A 23,806-nucleotide genomic window follows, 5' to 3' on the forward strand; every position below is an offset into this window, starting at 1 on the left:
GTTAGGGATATCTGTGGGCCTTAAACTAAAATTACTCTGGCAGTTTCTTTTGATAGTTATCAGGCATTCCTACCTAAGAATCTCTTTTGCAGCCTCCAGTTTACTTATTCATGGAAGTTACATTTAACTATTATTATTATTTAAAATGTCCAGGAATAGCTGTGTTTTGGCTTTGACTGTCTTTGCTAAGTGTTTAAGATGAAGCAAGTCAAACTGACTTTTGTTTCTATCTATTGTTAACAGTCAGCTGAGTTTCCCTGGGAGTCCTCGGGGACTTACAGCAGCTTCTCAGTTCTGCTAGTGGCATTTGCGCTAGGATGGTCCAGGCCTTGCTTGACCATGTGTCTTCCCTTGCAAGCATCAGGGATGTCTCCCTTTTCTGATGACCCTCCTCTTCATAGAAAATGCACTGATTGGCTTTCTGTCCTCCACTGGTCTCATTAATCTCCCTGATTGGGAGGTTATGTGGCCCAGAGTTGCAAAGCTCTTTGGAGAAGTCCCCTATTCCCTGATTCAGACTGACTCAGAGGGCAAGAGCCAAATATTGGTTTTCTTGGCCCTTTTAATTTAACTTTAATTTTAAAACTTAATCTTAAACATCCAGCAAATAAGTTAACAGCCTTATATTAAGAGTACTGGGCTTTAATGTCTATCTCTCTATCCTGTAGGTGATAATTCCTTATCTTAAATTAACCCAGGTTGTGTGTCCTTAAATCAGTACCTCTGCAAAACATTAACAGGCAATTTTTAGACCATTTATAAGAAAACTACAAAATAAAATTATCAAGAGTAAAAACATATTTAGTTCATATAATAGCTACCTTGAATTTTGGCAGAGTTATACATTATAATCCCCTGTTTGAGATCCTGGCAATCGTGACAAAAACTTTTGGACACAACTTTAAATGTACTGAAATTTGGCCTACTTCTTTCATAGTCATGTAGTGAGATGGGACACAGAGCCTTATCTCAGGTAAGGTGGGGCTCTTCATAAATCTTAAATACTATAGCTCTGAAACTGATCTTTGCTTTTTAAACATCATTTTACAAAGCCTACATAAATTGTTGTCAAGTTCACATGAATATTAGCTAACACAATATAATATCACACCTAAAACATGAATTAAAGGCTGAAAGCTTTTAACCTTTTGTAGAAAAGTAGCAAAGTATTTTTGTGTTTTACAAAAAAACCTTCACACAGATTAGGCTCTCATTAACTTAAAAATACATTTAAATTGTATCTCAGTGTAAAAAGTAACATAGAACTTTACATATCTTATTGATAACAAGTCCAGTTATAGAACACAAATGATATAAATAAATCTCCAACATGTTTTTATTTTAAGCCTAAAATTACCATACAATTTTAGAACACCAGCTTGATATAATGCTCTTTTGAAGCTTCTACCTTACAGACTTGTATACCTGGAAGATATGAACACATTAATAGCACCATAATTACATTGATGATTTTATATTAACAAAGTTTAGCTTTTAAACAAATAACATTACAATATTGAAAAATAGCAGTTGTTGTTTAACCATAGTTGTATAATTTTTAATTTCTTTAAGATTAGTTGCTCAAAAACTTACACATATAACCAACTTACACAAACCTCCTTTATCACTTACTTAAACCCTCTTAATTACTTAATCACATAGACTCTCTTATCCAGAAACACATTTTACCTCTATTAAATCCATACCTAGAAACTTCTAGTTTTTCTTTTCCATCTGTTAACCTCCTTCTGTTCACATTTTGAAAAAATACTTGTAAATGTTTTAATTTAAGCAGATTATTTCATAGACATCAATATTTTATTAGGGTCTTTGTGAACACCTAGAAAAACTTATAAGCTTAATTTTAAAGACATCTTTACTTTTATCTGTTTACCCAATTTAAATTGAACCATTTGAATCACGTGAATCAAAGATATTTGAATCCATTTTTTAAATTTTTTATGAGCGCTCCTCATATATCTGCCAATTGTCATATAATTGCATGATATATGGACCTACACACATATAGACATACTGACATACAACACATAACACAAGTGTGCACACATACACAAGGCCTTGTAGCTGTTTTTTCAGGTGAAATCTCCATTGCAATGTTTAAAAACTCCACAGTAGATAAAAAATAAAACTAATCAGAAAACATTAACTTGTCTGTAGGATCAAAATCATGAGCTCAAAAAAAAAAAAAAAATACAGAATCTAAGAAAAAGCAAGAGTCCTAAAAAAATGACTGGCCAGTAATTAGTAAATACCATACAATTTACTTTTTGGTTTGGTCTAGTTTGAGTTCAGGTAAAAAGACACTTTTACTCTTTTTTTTTTCCCTTGGGCCTCAGATCTGTCTCTTACTGAGTGCTCCAGGCTTCTTCCATTTGCATATCAACTTAAGTCCTGGCTGAGGTCTGGAAGGAACTGGGAAAACTGGAATTCTGAGCAGAAACCTCATGCCTAAGGCATTTTAACCATTAGTCATAATTTCCAGGTTTGGATGTTGAAAATTATGATACAAGTTTAAGATGCAATTTTCAAAATTTCATCTTTATATCTCCCTACACTAGAAAAACTTGCTCACACAAAACTGAAAATAGGATCTCTACCATCAGAAGAAATTTCTTTAGGATCATTAAGCTACTTTCTTTGTTCTGAAGTTCCTAAAGTAGTATTAAGTTACATTAAATTACCTGGAAAAAATCCACACACTACCACATATATCCAAAATTAAGCTTTGAAAATTTCCAAGACTGTTGCTAATTCATGTCATTTCAATAAGCCAGACCAACGTTTTAATTTAACACCTTTTTTTTTTAAATCTTACACACTGAGGGGAACAGATACCATATCATAATTTACTATCCTTGCCCAAGTTAATGCACTGGTACACCTAGTGAAATCTTCTCAGGCTACCCAGTTCAGAAATTGATGAAAAATGATTGGGAGTTACTTGCAAACTTGGAAGTAGACTTCTTTAATTTTCCATCCTAAGTATTTAAGTTTTCTAGCATGAACTATCTGAAATCACAAACTAAACAATTACTTAAACCCCCACTTTTAACTGCAAGATTATTCAATGTTTCAAACTCATTTAGATACCAGATGTTACAATGAAACATCATCTTTTAGACACACATTAAGCCAAGATCATCCCCAAGAAATAATCTATAATATCAACACATTACTGCATTCATTGTCCCTTTTTTTAACTAGACAGAGGTGGAGTAATCCTTAAAGTGCAGGTAAGGAATGAGGAATTTCCCCAAAGCGAAAATGGCTTTGGCAGCTGCTGGGAGTCCCTCAGTCCCCCCTTTTACTTACAGGATTAGTTCCTCTGGTTTGGTCTGACCCCAGGCACCAGGCACTCTCCATATCTCCTAACTTTTCAGTAGTCAGCTCCCAAAAAGTTCATCCTCTGCATGCAGTTGTTTCAAGTGCTAGGCTTCCCCAAGAAGGCAGAGTGGGGACTCCTCTAAAGTCCCCTCTAGGGTGTCAAAATTTGTGACTGAAAATTCGGTTCCTGCTCTTGAAGCCAATTAATGCCAATTTAATAATGAGGACAGGGTTTTGAGAAAAGTTAAAGCGAGATATCAAAGTTCTTAGATCCCTCTGCAGTGGGTGCTCTCAAGCCAACAACTATGGGAGGAAAAGAAAACACTGCTTCCCTAATCTCGCTTAAAAAGGGGAGTAAAGTTTATCAAAGTTCTTTAAAACACAGCTAAAAGGGGTGTAAAAGGTGAGAACAGAAAAGCTGGCGGTTTTATTGACTTTTGGTCCCTTACAGGAGAAGCATACTAGGAACAATTTAGGCTAATATTTAGCTAAAGTTACCTACACACATCTAAGGAAGATTGGAATTTGGGACTCTGCATCTGTCCAAAGTAAAACAATGCCATCACGCTTAACAGAGACACAGACAAAAGACACACAAAGACATAGATTCCCTTTTCAGATTGTAGGGACAGAGGCATGGAAGTGCTTTGTCCCATAATGGGAGATACACAAACAGGGACAGTGACGACACAAACTCGACAGAGACAAAGACAAACAGTAAACGTTTAACAGGAGTCCAAGACAAAGATTAGAACTGAGTAACTGGCAAAACCTGATGGGTTAGACAATAAAGACAGACAGTAAACTCAACATGAGTCCGGGACAATGAACAAAACTGAGTAGCCAGCAAAACCTGATGGGCTGGCAAACCGAATCCTGAAGCAAAATATAACCGAGTCGAGGAAACTACTATTCCTCGATTTCCCGAGTCCTCTGGAGCGTCCCCCAGGGACGTGGGCTGTGGCTCTGTAACACGTCTGTCAGCCACTGTCGGAGAGAGCTCACCGACAGCCACTTTGCCAAGCCCTAACCTGAAACCTGAAACCAGAAAGAGGCGCCTTACTTACCCCAACTTGTTATCAACCACCATAAACTGCTGGGAGGGTTATCTGGCATCCCAGGTATTTCCCTGACTCATGCTGATTGGTGGCTGCTAGGGGGCTGCTATAGGTCCCCACCTAGCCTGACTGAGTCAGGGACACCTGGCGCAGCAGATCTCTCTGTTATTTGTAGATAAATAACTTAGCAGGGTGGGAATGTGCTTAGGAGTGCTCTGTGGGTTTTTTCAAGGACAAAGGCCATGTCCCTTCCTTGGACAGGCTTTGCTCTGAGATAGAGGCTGGTTTTTCACTTTGAGATTTAATGTCAGGTCATTTGTTGACTTTTTCTTCTTTTAATGAATGAATTCATGAATTAATGAACTTTCCTCTTAGCATGACCTTCATAATGTCCCAGAAATTTTGATAAGTTGTAGTCAGAGTTCTCATTTAAACTAGAAATTTATTTTTATCTCCTCCTGATGTCTTCTGTTATCCATGTGTCATTCAATAGCATATCTCCAGGTGTTGGAGTAGCTTCTATTTTTTATTTTATCATTGATTTCTAATTTCATCCCATTATGGTCAGATAGAATGCATGGTAGTATATCTATTTTTTTTTTTGTATTTGCTAAGACTTTCTTTGTGGCATAACATATGGTCTATTATGGAGAAGGATCCATGTGCTGCTGAGAAGAAAGTGTATTTGCTAGTTGATGGATGGAATATTCTATAATGTCTGTTACGTCTAACTTATTGATTGTATTACTGAGTTCTATAGTTTCTTTGTTTATTTTTTGTTTGGAAGATCTATCTAGTGATGAGAGATATGTATTAAAATCACCCAGTATCATTATGTTATGGTCTATTTGGTTCTTGTAGTTGAGAAGGGTTTGTTTGATATACGTAGACACCCCATTGTTTGGGGTATAGATATTTATGATTGTTATATCATGTTAGTCTGAATCCCTTAAGCATTATTAAATGTCCTTCTTTATCCCTTTTTACTACTTTGTTTGAAAACACTTTATCGATGGAAACTCCTGCTTGTTTACATGGTCCATGTAAATGGTACTTTTTTCCCCAGCCCTTTCACCTTCAGTCTGTGGATGTCTTTTCTTGTGAGATGAGTCTCTTGAAGGAAGCATATTACTGGGTCTTTTTTTTTTTTTTAAAGTAATCTATCAGTCTGTGTCTTTTAATTGATGAGTTTAGGCCATATACATTCAGGACTATTATTGAAATATGATTTGTATTCCTGGTCATTTTGGTTTATTTTTGTTTTTTAACTTAACTTGGTTTCTTTTTGGAGTGACCTTTCCTTTAGTGTAGTTCCACCCTTGCTGATTTTCGTTGTTGTTTTTCATTTCCTTCTTGTGAATTTTTTTCTGAGAATGCTCTGAAGTGCAGGCTTTCTTGTGGTAAGTTCTTTTAATTTTTGTTTATCATGAAAAGTTTTTATTTCATCATCAAATATGAAGCTTAATTTTGTAGGATATAAGATTCTTGGTTGGCATCCATTTTCTTTCAGAGCTTAGTATATGTTGTTCCAGAATCTCCTGGCTTTGAGGGTCTGGGTTAAAAAGTCTGTTCAAATACGAATTGGTCTCCCCCAATATGTGATCTGCTTCCTCTCTCTTGTGGCCTTTAAGATCCTATTCTTATTCTGTAGGCTAGGCATTTTCATTATAATGTGCCTTGGTTTAGATATGTTGTAATTTTTTACATTTGGTGTTCTTTAAACCTCTTGTATTTGGTTTTCCAATTCATTCCTCATGTTTGTAAATTTTCTGATATTATTTCATTGAAGAGATGTGTGTGTGTTCCTTTGGTTTGAATCTCTGTGCTTTCCTCTATCCCCATAAATCTTATATTTGGTCTTTTGATGTTATCCCATAATTCTTGGATGTTTTTTTTTCATGGTTTCTTACCATCTTCACTGTGTGGTAAACTTTATTTTCAAGATTGTATATTTGTCTTCATTATCTGATGTTCTGTCTTCCAAGTGATCTAGTCTGTTGGTGATGCTTTCTATTGGATTTTTTATTTCATTTTTGTTTCCTTCATTTCCAGGATCTCTGAATTGCTTTTTTTTTCCCAGAATCTTTTTCTTGAAGTAATCTTTTGCTACTTGCATTTGTTCCCTTATCTCTTTGTTGGTGTTATCAATGGTTGTCCATATGTGCTCTCTTATCTCTTTATTGGACTGATCAGTTTTTGCCTGTATTTGCTCACTTAGGTCATTCTTTAATTTGTGGACCATTTTAATTGTGAACATTCTGAACTCCTTCTCTAACATTTCATCAACTGCACTGTCCATGGATTCTATTATTGTAGTATCTTGGTTTGTTTGGGGCACTTTACCTCCTTGGTTTTTCATATTTTCTATATGTCTTCCTTTCTTGCAGTGCAGATCTGAGGTAATACAGTTTCTAACCTATAATTTTATGGTGTCCCTGCAAATTACCTGTACCTCACCTTGTGTTTGCCTTCTAGACCCTGGTCAATGACCCAGGACAAATGCTACTGCAAGTAAAGGTGGTAGTGGCAATAGTGGAGGTAACTCGAGATATCAGTGGCGGTGTCCCAAGATGGATGCAACCCCTTTCAGAGATGGGGCTGAAAGGCTGGGCTGTCTGTTCTGAGATGCAGCTCCCTCCAGGCTGTATCTGTTGTCCTGAGGTGGAGGTTACTGCATGGGGAGGGCTATAGTGATGGCTACAGTGTCCCAAGATGGAGGTGAGTTAGGCCTGAGCTCCGGCATGTGACAGCTGGTTGGCGGGGTTGGTCCTGGGCCTAACCTTGGCCTAGCCTCCTGCATAGGTCAGCGGGATGGTCCTTAGCTGGGGCCTGGGCCTAGACCTTATTTACATTTCTTAAACATAACATGTATATAGTGTGCTGAAAATTCAATATTATTTGGGGTGAGTTTTTATATTTATTTACAACATCTATTTGAATTTAATTGATAACACATTCAAGTGAATTAATAAAAATGATTAAAACACAAATTTCCTCCTTCCATCCCTCCTATCCATAGGCCTACTTTTCAATGTCAGCAGCTTCTGTTTGGGTGGAATTATAAATGAAGAAATGATTTTTAAATAACAAATTTTCCTGATTACTCAAGTTTTCAGGAAATAAATTAAAAGCTCTCAAAACTCTGGAAATTTTAAGATGCCTAAGTGCTTTAAAACATTTTGAAAATATGTTTTAAAGTAATTTTACAGATTCTGAACATTTTAAGATACACAATCAATTCTATGGGCTAATGTTTTGATGTATAAGCAGAAATACTCATCAGAATATGTATTCATAGCTGATCCTTTCACACCCTAACAATGTTTATTTTCCTGCTTTCAGACATTAAATTCAACTATAAGCCATGACAATAAAGAGCATAATGGTATAAATACATAAAATTGTTATGTAAACATTGTAGTTTTAATAAAACTTTTTGCTGACATTAAAATTCTGAAACCGAGGATTATCTGTATTCTGCATATGAAATTCTCTAATAAAATTTGCATGAAGGATTATTGGAGAGATAATTGAGTTAATATTTAAAGCACCTTTTTAAAGTACCTTCCTTAGCTAGAACTCATAATAGCAGAGAGATTCAAAATTAACATATGAAATTACACAGCAAGTGATAACTAGAGCTTTTATCAAGGAAATGGGAAGAAAAGCAACCCATTCCTATTTAGCTGTTTTTAAAACACTTCATTTTAATGGAGAAACACTAGAAGTCTAGAGAGATAAACCTTATGTCTAAGTAGTCATTTGTAATTTATGGGAAAGTTGTCACCTAACCTACTTCTCTGTGCCCCCAAAGAATTCATTAATATAATACATTTCCCTGTGTTTTATTTTTTGCTTCATGCAAATTAGTTTCAAGGAGACAGAGACTGACTATAAATTTCTACCAGCATAGAGTTTTACTAGCATATTACTGTCATTGTTTCTGTTTTGTTTCTCTGTGGTCCTCAAAACTATGCTGTACAAAAAATACTCAATTGACACACACTTAACAAGTATTTCTAGAATAACGTCTCTAATAAAATACATACAAATTTAGTTTTTCTTGGTGACTTTTACATAATTTTGACATTTCTCTTTTATAAATTCATCTCTACACCCCCCAAAATATGGCTGGTCTTTCTTGTTTTTCATTTTAAGTGCAAATAGTACTCTATCTTCTACATAGCTGCAGAAATTACTATATGATAAAATATTAACTGTAACCTTGAATTATTGTATTTTGTCTTTGTGCTGATACATGTCGTTGATCTATACAATAGAAATTCTAATGTGTCTTTCAAATTTGTAAACTTTAAATATACATTTTATTAATTTCCAAAAGTAACTAAAACATATCCACAGGAATAATTTTCAAGATTCTATTGACTTCTGAGTAGAATGAAGTTCAGACACTAAAGATATTATTTTAACACTTGAATATATGGCATATCATTAGTTAGTCATTTTTTAAAGATTAAAGGTTTATCCATACTTGCTGTCATAGTCTGAAACATCTGTATGTTCTGTTCACAACAGGTGTTCAATAAATGTTTTGGGTGACTGTCAGTGGTGACTCTTAATGACTTCATAATGAAGTAATTATTCAAGTGTCATGTTAAAGCCCTATTTCATAGAAACTACATATTGACAATTTTCACAGACATACACTATTATGTATACTTCAGTAAAAAGAAATTCCACCTTAAAATGTAAGTCTTGAGCTTGAATAAAATTTACTGATTTGAAAAGTCTCCCAATACTACTATAATAATGAACATAATTAAGTATGCATACCCACAACACAATAAAGTCTTATCAAAAGTGTTCAAGTAAAGGATGACAACGAAATGAATGATTAGTTTTCAAAGTAGTGGCATCTGTTCTGTGAATAATCCAAGGAATGCTTTCCAATTTCCATGCATCAATTCTTTATTCAAAAGAGGGAATTTCTCAAAAGAGACATATGGGACCAAACAAAATGTAGACTATTGTCAAATCAGAATTTCAAGATTCATCTATTATTTACACCCTGCTTATTTAAAAAATGACTTGAAGCATATCAAATGGATATGCACTCAAAAATCTTCTTCAGTATTTTTTTTTGTTAAAAGTCATTTATTTTCTTTTCATATTTCTTTTTGTTCAGGTAAAAGACTATGACTTCAATAGCCAAAAAGATAACAGATGTATCTATTTGCTTTAGAAGAAAGAACCCTAATATTCACGAATATGTTTTGAATTGTTAAAAAGTTGTATTTTCCAGCATTGGTGAAATATTAAAATAACTTTAACACATAAAATAAATATAAATTCAGTGATTTAACTGTGTATTATCAGATGCCAATGGCATATTTAAAGATGTGTTAACAATAGTTTATTGATTTTAAAACACAAAGACAGTATCAACATAAAATAAACAGATATTGATATACTTTCCAAACTTTGTTGAATAATAATGTAATAGCTATAATTGGATCTTTTAAAAAATATTTTTAGTTATGGATGGACATAATGTCTTTATTTTATTCATTTATTTTTATGTGGTGCTGAGGATTGAACCCAGTGACACATAAGTTATAAGCAAGTGCTCTGCCACTGAGCTATAACCCCAGCCCTATAATTGGATATTTGAAAAGAATTATTTTCAAAATAGACCTTTCAATCTAATTTAATACTTACTTAAGAACAACCATCTGTAACATCACAGGATTTTAAAATTAAATGAATTTATAGTCATCTAGTACTTTCTCATTTACATAGAAGCAAATTAAGTTATACAGAGGTTCCAGTTTAATGAATGCTAACAGTTTATTATTGGGAGAATAGTGACTAAAATGTGGTTTTCTGACTTGCCAGATAATGCTTCTCCGTCACTGAAAATGTCTTCCAAATCTTGTGGTTTGTGGGCATGTGTACAAGGGGGAAACAAAAACATGTATGCACAATGAATGCAACATAATATGTAAAAAAAATAAAAATAAAGTTAAAGATCATTTAAACAAGCACAAAAAGCAATTAAAATTTATGTTTTGAGATTCTACTCACAATTTTACTTCAGAAAAAAAGAGAGATATGGAAATTTGCTTATTATTTTTCAAATTTTTTACTGTGATAAAATTATATAACATATGGACCCAAATAGGCAATTCAATCATTTTAAACGTATAATTCAGTGATATTAATTACATTTACAATGTTACATAATGATCATTACCATTATTTTTCATAAAAAGTTTTTATCATCCAGAACTGAAACCCTTTAACCATTATGCAATAGCTTTTTTCTCCTCCACCCATTTCCTTATAAGTTTAAATTTTAATTTCTGTTGCAGTGAATTTGACTATTTTTGGTTTTCTCTGTAGTTGAAATCATACAATATTTATCCTTTTGTGTTTGGTTTATTTCATCTCTGGTTTATTTCAAAGTTTATCTCTGTTTTAGCATCTACCATAACTTCATTATTATGGCTGAATAAAATTCTCTTGTATATATTTATCACATTTTATGTATTCATTCAACTGTTAATGGACAGTTTTGTTGTTTCCATGTTTTGACTATTGCCTTGATTTATCTTCTGTGTTGAGATTACTAATAGGTCTTTTAGACTGTTTATTTATTTTAGCATAGCATCAATTTTTAATTTTATTATTGATTAATTAAGCATTTGAAAATAAAGCTATTTCAGGTATGATAATTATTGATGCAAAAATAAAAGCTAATATTGGAGATTTTAAATTCCCTTAATTATTTTTTTACTCTTCAGGATACACTTTTATTTTAAATCAAATGCCATGACATTTTGAAACATGGTCAGTTACAGAGAACAGATGCCTAGCTGAAAGTTATAATTTTTTATTTACAAAACTTTCTCTCCTTAAACATTTATTAAATTATTAATGATTTCCTGTATTTTCTATATTTTTATACTGACTTAGTGAACACTTCTTAATATATAAATATAAAATGCTTAAGAGAATTATTTACACTAATTCTGGAAATGAAAGTCAGATTTAATCTACAATGCATTGGAGAAACACTATCAAAAGGAGAATATAGAAAATTTAAGTTAAACTTTCTGTCTAAACTGTTTAATTATTTCATAAATTATTCTAACTTTCTTCCACACGATTTCTATTTTATGGAAATCAAAAGGAAAACAATTCCAAAGCACCTAAATATCTCATCTTCTACTAATCTGTTACCTATACATGGTGGATTGTATTTATTTGTTTTCAATTTTCATATTATACGTGTTTGGAAATGTTTCATAATCAAAATGTTGAATTTTAACATTTTTTTCAGATGAATTCAAGTTCTTCATGAAAAGGCTACCCATGAATTATTTCCTCAACACATCAACTATAATGCATTTGTGGACAATGGATTCTAATTTTCAGCGCCGCTATGAGCAACTGGAGAACAGCATGAAACAACTTTTCCTCAAGGCACAGAAAATTGTACACAAGCTCTTTAGCCTTAGCAAGAGGTGTCATAAACAACCCCTCATCAGCCTGCCAAGACAAAGGTAAGACCTGGCAATGTAGACAACTGAAGGTATTGTTTCCACAGATTTCTCTTTATTTTTGTGAATGTAGTTGTTATAATATCACAGTTATTTATTATCATTAGATAGAGATAATTTGAAAACAACATATTCTCTTAAGTGCCCAAATAATAAATTGCAGTAATTTTCCAAAGAAATAGAACACATATGCTAATTCTCCTCTGCTTTTTTTTTTCTTTTTCTATCATAATCAAGAAATCATTCTTATTCCATGAGGTAGTTAACTGGAATAGAAAAACACAAAGCTCTAGAGTTAAATTGTAGCATACAGAGTAAGCAGGGGTACAAAATGAAATTCTTTATATAATTTTCAACTAAAATAATTCAAGGTTTAGTTTTTATGATCAGTATTTAAAAAAACCATGAATATCATTCTACAGCAACTTCTAAGAATTACTGTGAATGTTGCTAACATTACATATGAATAATGACAGACTATTAAAATATTTATGTCTGATCTGATTTGAGAAAACACGTTTTAGATTTGTGACTTTAAGATCTACTGAAAAGTGAGTGTAATAAAAAGTCGTACCTTATCTATTGGAGGTCTAGTTAAAAAATTCATGAATGACAAAAGCTACAGGAAAAACAAAGAAGATTATCACAAAATGATACATTTGTATCAGTATCTTGCTTTATAACCCTAGAATTTTGATATGATGTTCAAATCATTGAAATATATTTCAGTGAAAATAAAACAGATTAGTATCCATTAAATTTTTTAGTTTAAAAATAATTCATTTGAATTTTTTATTGTTTCATTGGAATTTTAATATATTCAGAATTTGTGCAGTCACCTCCATAATCTAAGTGGAGTATATCTTCCTTATCCCCCACCCCCAAACTAAGTATCAACTAGAAATTGCTGCTCATAATCCCCAATCTATTCCTAGGCTATAGATTTGCATAATTCGATATTTGTCTCCATAGATTTGCCTACTCTAAACATTTTATTTAATGGGATCATGCAATATGTGGTCTTTTGTAATTGGCTTCTTTCACTTGTCATACTGCTTGCAGGTACATCAATGCCATAACATCAGTAGTGTGCATGTCCCACTTGTTTACCCATTCATCATTTGATGGTCATTTCAGTTGCTCTTAAAAGTACTATGAATAATGTCTCTAATGTTTCTGTGAACGTTAATGTACATTCTTTGTGGACATGTGTTTTCTATTCCCTTTGGTATATTCTGAAGTGGGGATTGCTGAGTCAGACGGTAATCCATATTTAAAGATTTTTAGGAGCTAACAAACTGTTTTACAAAATGGCTGCACCATTTTATATTTCTACCAGTCATCTTCACTAACACTTATTATTTTCTGTCTTTTTGATTATAGTCATCCAAGTGGTTGTGAAGTGGCATCTTGTGGGTTTAATTTACATTTGAGTTTTGACTAACAGTGTTGAACATCTTTTCATGTGCTTATTGTACATTGAACAAATGTCTATTCTAAGCCTTCATCTACTTCTACATTGTTTATTACTGAGTCCATGAATATTCCATATATAGTTAATGCCAGTCTGTAAACAGTAGTTATGTAATATACAAATATTCCCTTCCATTCTCTTCCATTTTCCTGGTCAGATATGTGTCTCCCACCACCACCACCACACATACACTGTCAATCAGACTTTTGCCAAATTTCTTGATATTTTCAAAGAACTTTTAATTTTTTTTATATTTTTGTCTCTTACTTGACTTTTTCATTCCAATCATTCATTCATTCTTTTTTTTTAGTATGATTTTCTTTCTCTGTTTTCTTAGAGTGAAAAGCTAGGTTATTAATTTGGAAAGATTCATCTTTTTTAATGCAGGCATTACAGCAATAAATTTTCCTCAAAGGACTGCTATAGTTTTGTTATTTTATGCATCTCATAAGTATTTTTTAATTTTCTTTATGAATAGGACATTTCAATATGTCTCTGTATGCCCTTGGGAACATTTTCTATTTAGGAATTGTAGCTAGAGGATGACACTGCTATTTGATTATTGTGAACTTAATGCTTTATGTGAGTTAAAAGTAGATTTAAAATTATTGAAATAGATAGTTTTAACCCAAATAGGAAATGTAAGACAATTAAGTGGACTAGAAAATAAATTGATAAGTCTGGTTATAAACATGCTGACTTTAGGGTTTTATTTAGCAAATTTAATTGAAACTGAATATATACATGTAAATATATATCTATCTATCAATCTGTGTAGCTATTTGAAACACAGGAAAGATTCGAAAAAGTGAGGTGACAATCCCAGTGCATACAAATGAAGGAAATCTGAGTATAATACCATAGTAAATAGGTAGATGGCATCTTCAGACATACATAAGGAGTGAATAGAGAAACAAATTACAAAAAAAAATAAGGAAAGTATATCATAGAAGTGACATTAATTTTTAAATGGAAATACAAATATGCTGTAACTATGCAGAATTTTAAAGGAAAATATAGGAAACTGATACCAAATATAAGTTGGGTATATACAAAATAAATAAGTTGTATGAGATAAAGATGTATTATTTGGAGCAGAATTTAATAGAGTATAGAGAAATCTCTATTTTCCAAAACTTTTAAAGTAAATGTCAAGATAGCCACAGCCATTTCTTGATTTTCTTTTTTAAATATTTTGCAAAACTCCTATGTTGACTGTCACTCATCACACACACAAAACAATGTCAACTTCTTTCTGTATGTACAATTTTACTTAATTTGAGTATTTTTCTATCATTTTCTTTTTTACTACCAATATGAGATTTTGTTTCTGTTTATTGTGGGGTTTTTTCAATCTTAATAGAATAAAATGATAAGGCAAGAGGAATACAAAATATATGTACTAGCTTAGTGGAGTAAAGTATAAAAAGGAGGTTGAATATTTGCAGGGTAGGTTTTTAGAAATATTTGAATGAGAAGCAAATGAATAATACCAATAATTCGCTTGCATTGGAAATTCTATTTTTTATCTTGTATTTATGGAATTTTTTCTCAGTCTTTCTCTGAAACTCTTCCCATCGTAAGCATGTTCTATTTTTGATATTCAAAAATATTAAATATTAAAATATAAACATTAAATTAAAAATATTTAAAAATCAGCATAAACAAAATGAGGCTCACAAAGTACATTTTCACTATTAAGATGGTTTCTACACACTTTGTAGACAGGATAAAATCACCCTTTGTAATGCAGAGTGTAGTTCTTCCTTTTAAATAAAACTTGACACTCATATTAAGCAATACTCACTGTGCTCTCAGGCATTTGTGTGCACAATATGTCTTCATACTTGAGTAAACTGAAGCCTTGATAATCTGATTTCCTGGAAGAAGTTATTTTTGTTGCTATTCTAAAACATTTCAAATAAGTAATAACATTATCTCCATAATATTAACTCAACTATACCAATCCATATTATAAGAGGGCAGCAAGAATCCATATATATTTTACGTTTAATAATGTGTTAGTAAAGGTTTATCAACCATCTTTCTAAGAGAACAAAACCTCTGATTTATAGTATTTTCTCTATTGGATGGTATAAACTTTCTCATCATGGTCAATTTTAAGTTACTGAAATGCTGTCACTGAACAGAGTTGCATGTTAGACATACAAAATAGGCTCACCTGAGCCAGTATATTAATACCACAGTAAGCAACTAAAAATGGTTTAAAACCATTAAAAATATTTTAATGCAGCTATATCTTCTTCATTAACAAAGGAAAGTTATGTATTGAAATTCTCTAACATCACAGACAAAAATGAATTCTGTTCTCACCTAAGAGCCATGTCACACACTCCCTATATGTGCTCTAAAACAGAGGTTAACAAATGGATACATGAGCCAAATCTGAATCTAAAACTTGTTTCTGTATCAACCTGTATCAACCTGCATGATTGTTTTTTCATATTTTAAGTCATAGAAAAAAAAATAAAAGGAATAATAATATTTTTGGTTGATGAAAATTATAAGTTCAAATTTGAATGCATGTAAATAAAACAACCACCACTCTATGTTTACATGTTCTCTGTGGACAGTTACACACTATAATATCTATAAGTTGCCACAGAAAGATGATATGGTCCTTCAGGCCTACAACATTTGCTTTCTTGGTCTCTAAAGAAAGAGTCTACCAATGCCTGCTCTACTATATTATGTACTCTATCATTTAAAAATATGTTCATGAGTATTCATATATCATTGATGTATTTTAAATTATAAATGTATTTTATATCAAAAACAGAATATTTTAAGAGTTTTAATTCTCCATCCATATGGAAACCTCATACAACCAGATTGTTCAATTCTGAATCCTGAGTATTATGGCAGTGATACCAAGTATTTTATTAACAATTTCTCTCTCTCTTTTTCTGTGTGTGTGTGTGTGTGTGTACGCACACATAACTTTTATAGGAATGCTCTAAAATTCCATTATGTCAACTTGAGTTTTATTCAATAGGCAGTTGTGATCGATATTTAAATATAGAATGAATTATTTAGTAGATCTCAAAGTTTTTGGCTTCATGATCCTTTCATAGCCCTAAAAAATTATTGAGTAATCTAATAAGTTTTGTGTATGGGATTTGTTGGATGGATATATGGATAGTACACACACATATTTATATTTACATGTATCATAACAAAAATTAAAGCTCAGAGATATTTAAACATGTATCTATTAATAAAATTAAAATAACAATATTAGGTTCATTATTTGTTGACATATTTAATACAAAAGGTTGATTTTTGCATGTTTCCTTGATAATTTGCTGGTGATGAATTCTCATAGCTACTTCTGAATGCAATCATTGCAATCTGAAGTTTGTAGCCTAATGTGCGTTTATTGTTGGAGAGGTGAGTATTATAATAGTTTTTTTCAGATAATTGTGAATAATATTATTTGATACTATACTGAAATTCAACAGGTATAAGTTGTGGTATAAAATATAAACTACACACAACATTTTGAAATCAGTTTCATTAAACTTGTTGGTCTACCTTGTTCTTTGAATGGATCATCTACTATCAAACAAAAGCACACACTAGTAATTTGAGAGATATTTGTTCCCTTAATTATGAAAATATTGCAAATGATGACACTCATTATTATACAATGACAAAAGATCTCATCCTTCAGTAGCATCACTGAAAATATGAGAATAGTTTGTCTATCTAAGGAAGCTGTCAGGCTCATAATGGCAGACACAAATTTTTCTTTTTTTGTTTCACTTGAAAGCTAGAATTTATTGTTGACTTTAAATATGTCAGTTGATTTTTCTTGAAGTGATTACTATTATAACTTCAATACTAAATGTGCAATAAATTAGAGTTTGAATAACCACAGTTGTTTTGTTAAATTATGTCACACAAAATTAAAAATTGGTTTGCCATGGGAAAATGGCTATTTCAGCTTGTAACAAACAATTGCACAAGTGCTTTTCTTCAAGGGAACTATTATAGTTCTCTCTGTGGCACAGGTATCTTCTTTATATGTTTTGTTTTGGCATACAGATTTGTGACAAAGATTGAGATAGACTAAACTTAATTTTTACCAGTTAATAATTCATAAATTAATAATTTATCAATTATTAAGAAGTTATCATCAAGAAAATTCTCAAATTATGAAACTTTCTTTATATTTTATGTGTATGCTTCAAAAAGATGTACTTAATAGTGCAGTTTGATATAATTTCCTCCCTCCAACACTAGTTTACTCACTATTGCTTTTGGAACAATAAATGCAAATGTCAACATGATATAAAAGAAAAATAACATCTTGTTTTTTATATGAAAATAATTTTTGCCTTGTGCCTTCCTACTAGGATCTTGTCTCCCTTCCCCACTTTCCACCCACCTAAACAAATGGACGTTATTTATTCTTTGAGAATGATGCTTTACATCAATCTCATCTCCTTGTAAGGACTTAATGAATCTAGATGATAAATCATTCTTCCTCTTCATCCTTCCCTATTTTAATAAAACAATCCTAATTCTATTAGGGTATATGCTTCATCATGCTTGTAGAATTCCTTTGCACCTAGAATCCATACATGTCTAATTCTATTGAATTGGACGTCATGAAAGGGAATTATTAAAGTTTTAAATTGGGTCCTTCAAAGATTTAGAATCCATTTCATCTCCCTTCTTTCCTTGCCTACATGAAATACAAATATGATGGCTGGAACTGAAACTTATGATGTGAAGAAAAACCTTAATAATGTTAATGCCCATTTCCTTGAAGCCGTTGTATTAATTCCACATTGTTTATGTTTGTACTGTTATTTCAGAGAAGAATAAAATTTCATTTTGTCTAGGTCACTGTTATTTGGCTTATATTACTACAGCCAAATTTGCATTCTAACTATTAAAGTGGCCTTACTGAATGGCCTCTAAATTCTTTAATATTACAGAGTCTGTAATTTAATTAAAATAACATTTGTATATTAATATAAGGAGCTTCTGCTGAGAGCAATTTTATATGAAACTGCATGAAGAAGCTGACATTAATTTTCCTTAGACTTATATGTTACAAAATAATATTTAATTTTTTTTAGTTCTAGCCACTCCATGATGATTCACAGGCATATTCTAAAGAATGAACTATAAATTTGAAGACTTTAATATTTAGATATTTTCAGCTGGTTATTGAGAAATTTAAATTATACAGTGATGATGAAGTACCTAGTACCATACAAAAGTCTTAAATAATTACTATTTCCAAAAGAAAATCCCATTTATTGTATATAAATAATTTTTCATACATTATTGGCTTTTCTGCAACAAGTTTTCTATGAGTTTCATACTCAATATCTGTAACAAAAATAATGGCGTAAGAGCTTTAAGAAACATACTGTTGCATGTACAGAATGTCATAGAAGACTGGATTCTAATTCCAAGAGGATAAACTTTCCTAGGAGAGCAGAAAAAAATTTTAGTGATTTACTCTATCCTTGGTACATCTAAATAAATTTTAAAGTAGGTAAAATTTGTTCTTTTATTTATGGCACTTCTCGGCATTCAGTTTCTGGTATAGCTTAAACTTTAAAACCAAGGCCTTAAAATGAGCTTAGCTCTTCTATATAATATTCCTACTTTTACCTTCTATTCCATAATCCTTTCATGATCTTTTACTTTATTAGCTATTTGATAGCTATTAGCTAAAATTCTCTTAGTTCATATTCAAGTATAAAACCTATTCGTAACTTTAAAATACATTATGTGTTAACCATAACAGTCATTAATATGAGGACTTTCAGGCAAAGTAAAAAATAATAAAATGAAATGAAGGTATGTGGGCTTATAGTACGGTTTTTTGTTCTTTCACTTTTGTTCATGGATAAAAGATTATGTATAGCAACCAAATAATTTGCCTCCTTACTATTTTGTGCAATAAACCCTGTATGGAGCCCACAATACACGTAAGAAAGACCCTGACTTGATAGAGGAATCTTTTATTAGATAGCTGAGTTTGATAATATAACAGAGATAAAAGTCTTATTCTTGCTTGGAAATTCTGTGATCTAGTGTGTGTGCATGTGTGTGTGCGTGCCCATGCACAGGCATAATAGTATAAAATGACAAATCATCATCTCATTATATATAAATAGTAACCTCACAGCATTGTCTTATTTTTTCTTTAAATTCATTCATTCTGTCATCTTAGGAAAAGGAAGCTAAGAGCCCAAAAGGAATAGTTTTGAACATAATATATTTTCCAAATAAGAGAGATAGTTTTTTTTGTATTCACATGATTAGTTATGTAAATGTTATTTCAACACTTCCTGCCATGTCTTCTTCATACTAAACAGTCTTCTAAGATTCAGTGTCACATCCAAATGCTCCCCACTCCCATAAGTTAAAGGAGTAGCTTGCCAAACTAATCAGATTTGATTTGTAGGAGAAAAATTGAGGACAGAAACAATACAGACTACTTTCCTAATATTCACACTGACTTCATTGAAAGAAACAAATGTATATTTATGATAATCTTAGAAATGAAGTTTATAATGATCAAGGCTAAGAACTCCCCCTTTTCCATGATATTTAAAGTGAGAAACACTGTTTGAACACCCAGAATTATTTTCTTTTTGTCAGTGACTACAGGGCTGCAAATGAGGGTTCTGTAATCAATCTTAACTTTACTTCATTAAGAATTTATGATTTTCCTTCATTATATTCCACTAAATGACTTGGAAAATATGAATGCCTGTTTTTTAAGTACATAAATGCATACTGAATTAATCAGTTTGCATTTCTATAACCAAAAAGCCACACAAGAATAATTTAGAGGAGGAAAAGTTTATTTGGGCTCATGGTTAGCTGATTGACTACTCTGGGCCCAAGTTAAGGCAGAACATATGGCAGAAGGACATGGTGAATGAAAGCTGGTCACTTCATGGCAGACAGAAACTTACCTGTTGGGGATAAAATATAAAAAACAAAAGTATGCCCCCAAAGATCTAGTCACACATTACCTGCAAACAGTTATCACCTAGTGCAGTTGTTCTTTCAAATTATTAACACACCAAATGGGTTAATTCACAGATTATGGTCTAACTTTCATAATGCAATCATGAGCTTTCAGGCGACACCTCATATCTAAATCATAATAACTTATTTGTTTCAAAAAAACAAAAAAAGTTTTCACATTCAGGTATATTTGGAGACAGTTATAAATGATACACTTTTCTTGGAAATCTGCAATGTTTTCATGTTAAATAATGTAGTCTATCATTTTAAAATTAGAAAAAAAGCTATATTAATTTAAATAAGGAATTTCCAATGCAAAAATTCTTTTTTCCTAAAACCCTGTTAACTCCCCAAAATATGTACTTAGGAAGCATAATCCCATTGCTATTTTTACCTAAATTTTCAGATTCTGGAATTGTAATATAGTACATAGGTTACCATTAAATATCTGCATATTATCTTGAACTGAAAATGATTTTTGCAAGACCTTTATTTTCTCAATGCTTTAGTTGTGTTCTTAATGCTGGATACCAATTCTTGGCAAATGATTCCTTTAATTAAATTCTCAGTCAGACCCACAGACCATGCTATCTCAAACTTTAAAAGCTACAACTCAATATAGGCCTGAAAATTAAGTGTTGATTCATTACTAAAATGTATCTTGTCACTTTTCTTTTTTATAACCTTCAGCTCTGAAATTTTCATTCCATTATTCTGCCTGAGAGAGACAGAGTTGCTTTAAGTGTAACTCTTACTTTCATTGTTAATTGGTACATGAAATTACATCTGAGAGAAAAATAATATGGAGTATAAGGAAGTAAACTGATATCATATTAACCATCAATGGTTTGTGTGTGAGCCATGAAGTATGAATCCATTCAGTGTATATCTGAGGGCACTAATATTCCTACACAGCCTGCAATATTATTGACAATAAATCTTTATATTTTGAAACACTTCTAAATAATTGTTTTTATGATTTGGAAAAAAAAAAACCTTTAAATCTCCAAAATAAAGAGAAAGCCAGGGATCCTTTATTTCAGTGAAGTGGGGGCTTCATTATCTCAAAACAGAATCCTATGTTGGAATTAAAATGTTAGCCAAGACCTTTTCTCCTGAGCACTCCCCACTAAAATATTGTGGCAGAGAAAAACATAGTGTTGGGGATGATATGACTAATGAGATTAAAACAGGATTTAAAAATCTCTTATTCTTTAAAAAATATAATTGTTTATTTATAATAGAAGACTAACTCAAAGTGTTTTCTCATATGAAATGCCCTTTTAATATCAGCTTTAATATGAAGGCTATTTTAGTTTTTAGTATGTATAGATAAAATTGGTTACATAATATAAAAATTATCACTGTTAGATATATATGTAAGTATATAGATAAAACAATGTTTGTTCTAAACCTCGTCCCATTCTAAATAGTAGAAAAAATTTGATATTGTTCTGAAAACCAAAATCATGTTGACCTTTAAATAATTCCCTTTTCCAAACTCTCTTATGATTCAATGACAAAAATCTCATGAATTTAATTTGTAATCAATCTAATGCTTATTTTAACACCATTTATATGTAGTATAAAATATTTAATCCTCATAGTATATCTTATAATCCTCATGAAAAATACAAAAAAGTCCAAAATAAGCTTCCTTTATTCCCTCCTTTCATTACTTGTATTTATCTGTAAACACACAAATACATATCCAAGACATTTTAATGACATGTGACTCAAATAAATTATTTTTCTTTGAGTTTTAAGCCAAGACACACTATTTTCTAAAGGCAAGTGGCTTCATGAATCAGGAATGTAAAATCCAAATATTACCAAGATACATATGACCATAAATCCCTACCCCTGATAAAAAGTCTTTGAAGCACTTCATTTAAGGCAGCCACAAGTTATAGAGTGAATACATTTCAAAAATCAATGCCAATTGAAATAAAAATCCTCTATCTCACAATCTAGATGCACTTCAGTCAGCAACAAATAGAACCGCACAAAAGAACATTGATGTGACAAAAGAACACAGGAGAAAATGAAGGTCAGCTTGTTGTGGTTGTTCTATTAAACCCAGCAGGAAGACTTCATGTAGTCTTCTCAAAGGAAACAAAAAAGATCAAGTCTGAGGTAATACCTTTTATTGAACTGAAACAAAATTAGTTCACAAAAGCAGGAAGGTTAGCTATAAACAAATCCCAAAACAAAATGCTAAGAATCTAAGGAAAGCCTACCAGTTTTAAGGTAGATATATATGTTTGTATGCATGTGTGTATGTTTGTGTGTGTGTGTGTGTATATATATGTGTGTGTGTGTTTATAATATATTCCTCTACATTTTTCTAGATACACACAAATATATATATACACACCCCTCAGCTACATATTAAAGTATAAGAATGACATATGATTATGATCTAAACACATGGTTTTTCTTTCATTACCTCCTCTAAATTTCCCTTAAAATGAGTCAAATCATATCACTATCTGAAGTTATTAAATTATTCAATCAATAAGCAGAAATGTGTAGACAACTTTTGAAAAATATGCTGTGGAAAACAGAATGAAAGAAAAGCTTAATTCACAATTTATCACGTGTGAGTGAAATAACTATATAAATGGCAGACAGAGGAGACATTCAATGGAATCATCCAAATCCCTTGATGAGGAGTCACATACATGACATGATAAAAACCGATAATTTTGTTGACTCCCTCATGAGAACTATCAGAGTTCCTTAGGATTAACTAACATGTATTCAGCACAAACCATGTGTCAAACAGTGTTACAAACACTTTTCCTCTTTTTCCTCATTTAATAGAATGTTACAAGGTGGGTAGCATCATTACACAATTGAGGACACTGGAGTTTAGATAAATAAACTTACTCAGGGTTAATCAGCTGGTTTTAGCAAAGCTAAGATACTCCCTTGATTTAGCTGCAAAGCTTGGATTCTCAGTCTTTATACCATGGCCCTTCCCAGGTTTACCATGTCTGCTGGACAAGGGTTCTTAGCTCCTGCTAATCCTTCAGCACTATAAGTTTGAGAGGCTGATGATTTCATGAAAACACACTGAGTCATGGAATAGAATAATCAAGTAAGTGTTTAGGGAGAAAAACGGGATTACTAAATTTAAAACTGAAATAGATTAAGTAAAATGTTGTAGAAAGATGAAATGGTTTATTCAAACAAAATAATAATAACTGATCTAATAATATAAATAATGTGAGGATGTAATTTATACAAAAAGATCTAAAATTCAGGACGGTGGATAGTAAAGATATGCAATATGCATGAAATAATTTCTCTAAGGCAAAAACTTAGATCTAATAGAGAAGAAGAGAGAAACGGAGAAAACAGAAAGAGACAGAGAC

The 23,806-nt window shown here is 31.7% G+C and overlaps 1 protein-coding gene across 2 annotated transcripts in view; it reads left to right on the plus strand.

Moving 5' to 3' along the window:
* The window catches only part of Brinp3 (BMP/retinoic acid inducible neural specific 3), a 342,679-nt gene that overhangs the window by 277,788 nt on the left and 41,085 nt on the right, over nucleotides 1-23,806 (plus strand). For both annotated transcript variants that reach the window (XM_077802979.1, XM_077802980.1), the window contains one exon: nucleotides 11,707-11,929. In XM_077802979.1, coding sequence (XP_077659105.1) covers nucleotides 11,707-11,929 — 223 coding nt within the window. The remainder of the gene's footprint in view (nucleotides 1-11,706; nucleotides 11,930-23,806) is intronic.

This window comes from Urocitellus parryii, chromosome 9, assembly GCF_045843805.1.
Source record: "Urocitellus parryii isolate mUroPar1 chromosome 9, mUroPar1.hap1, whole genome shotgun sequence".
Lineage (NCBI taxonomy): Eukaryota > Metazoa > Chordata > Mammalia > Rodentia > Sciuridae > Urocitellus > Urocitellus parryii.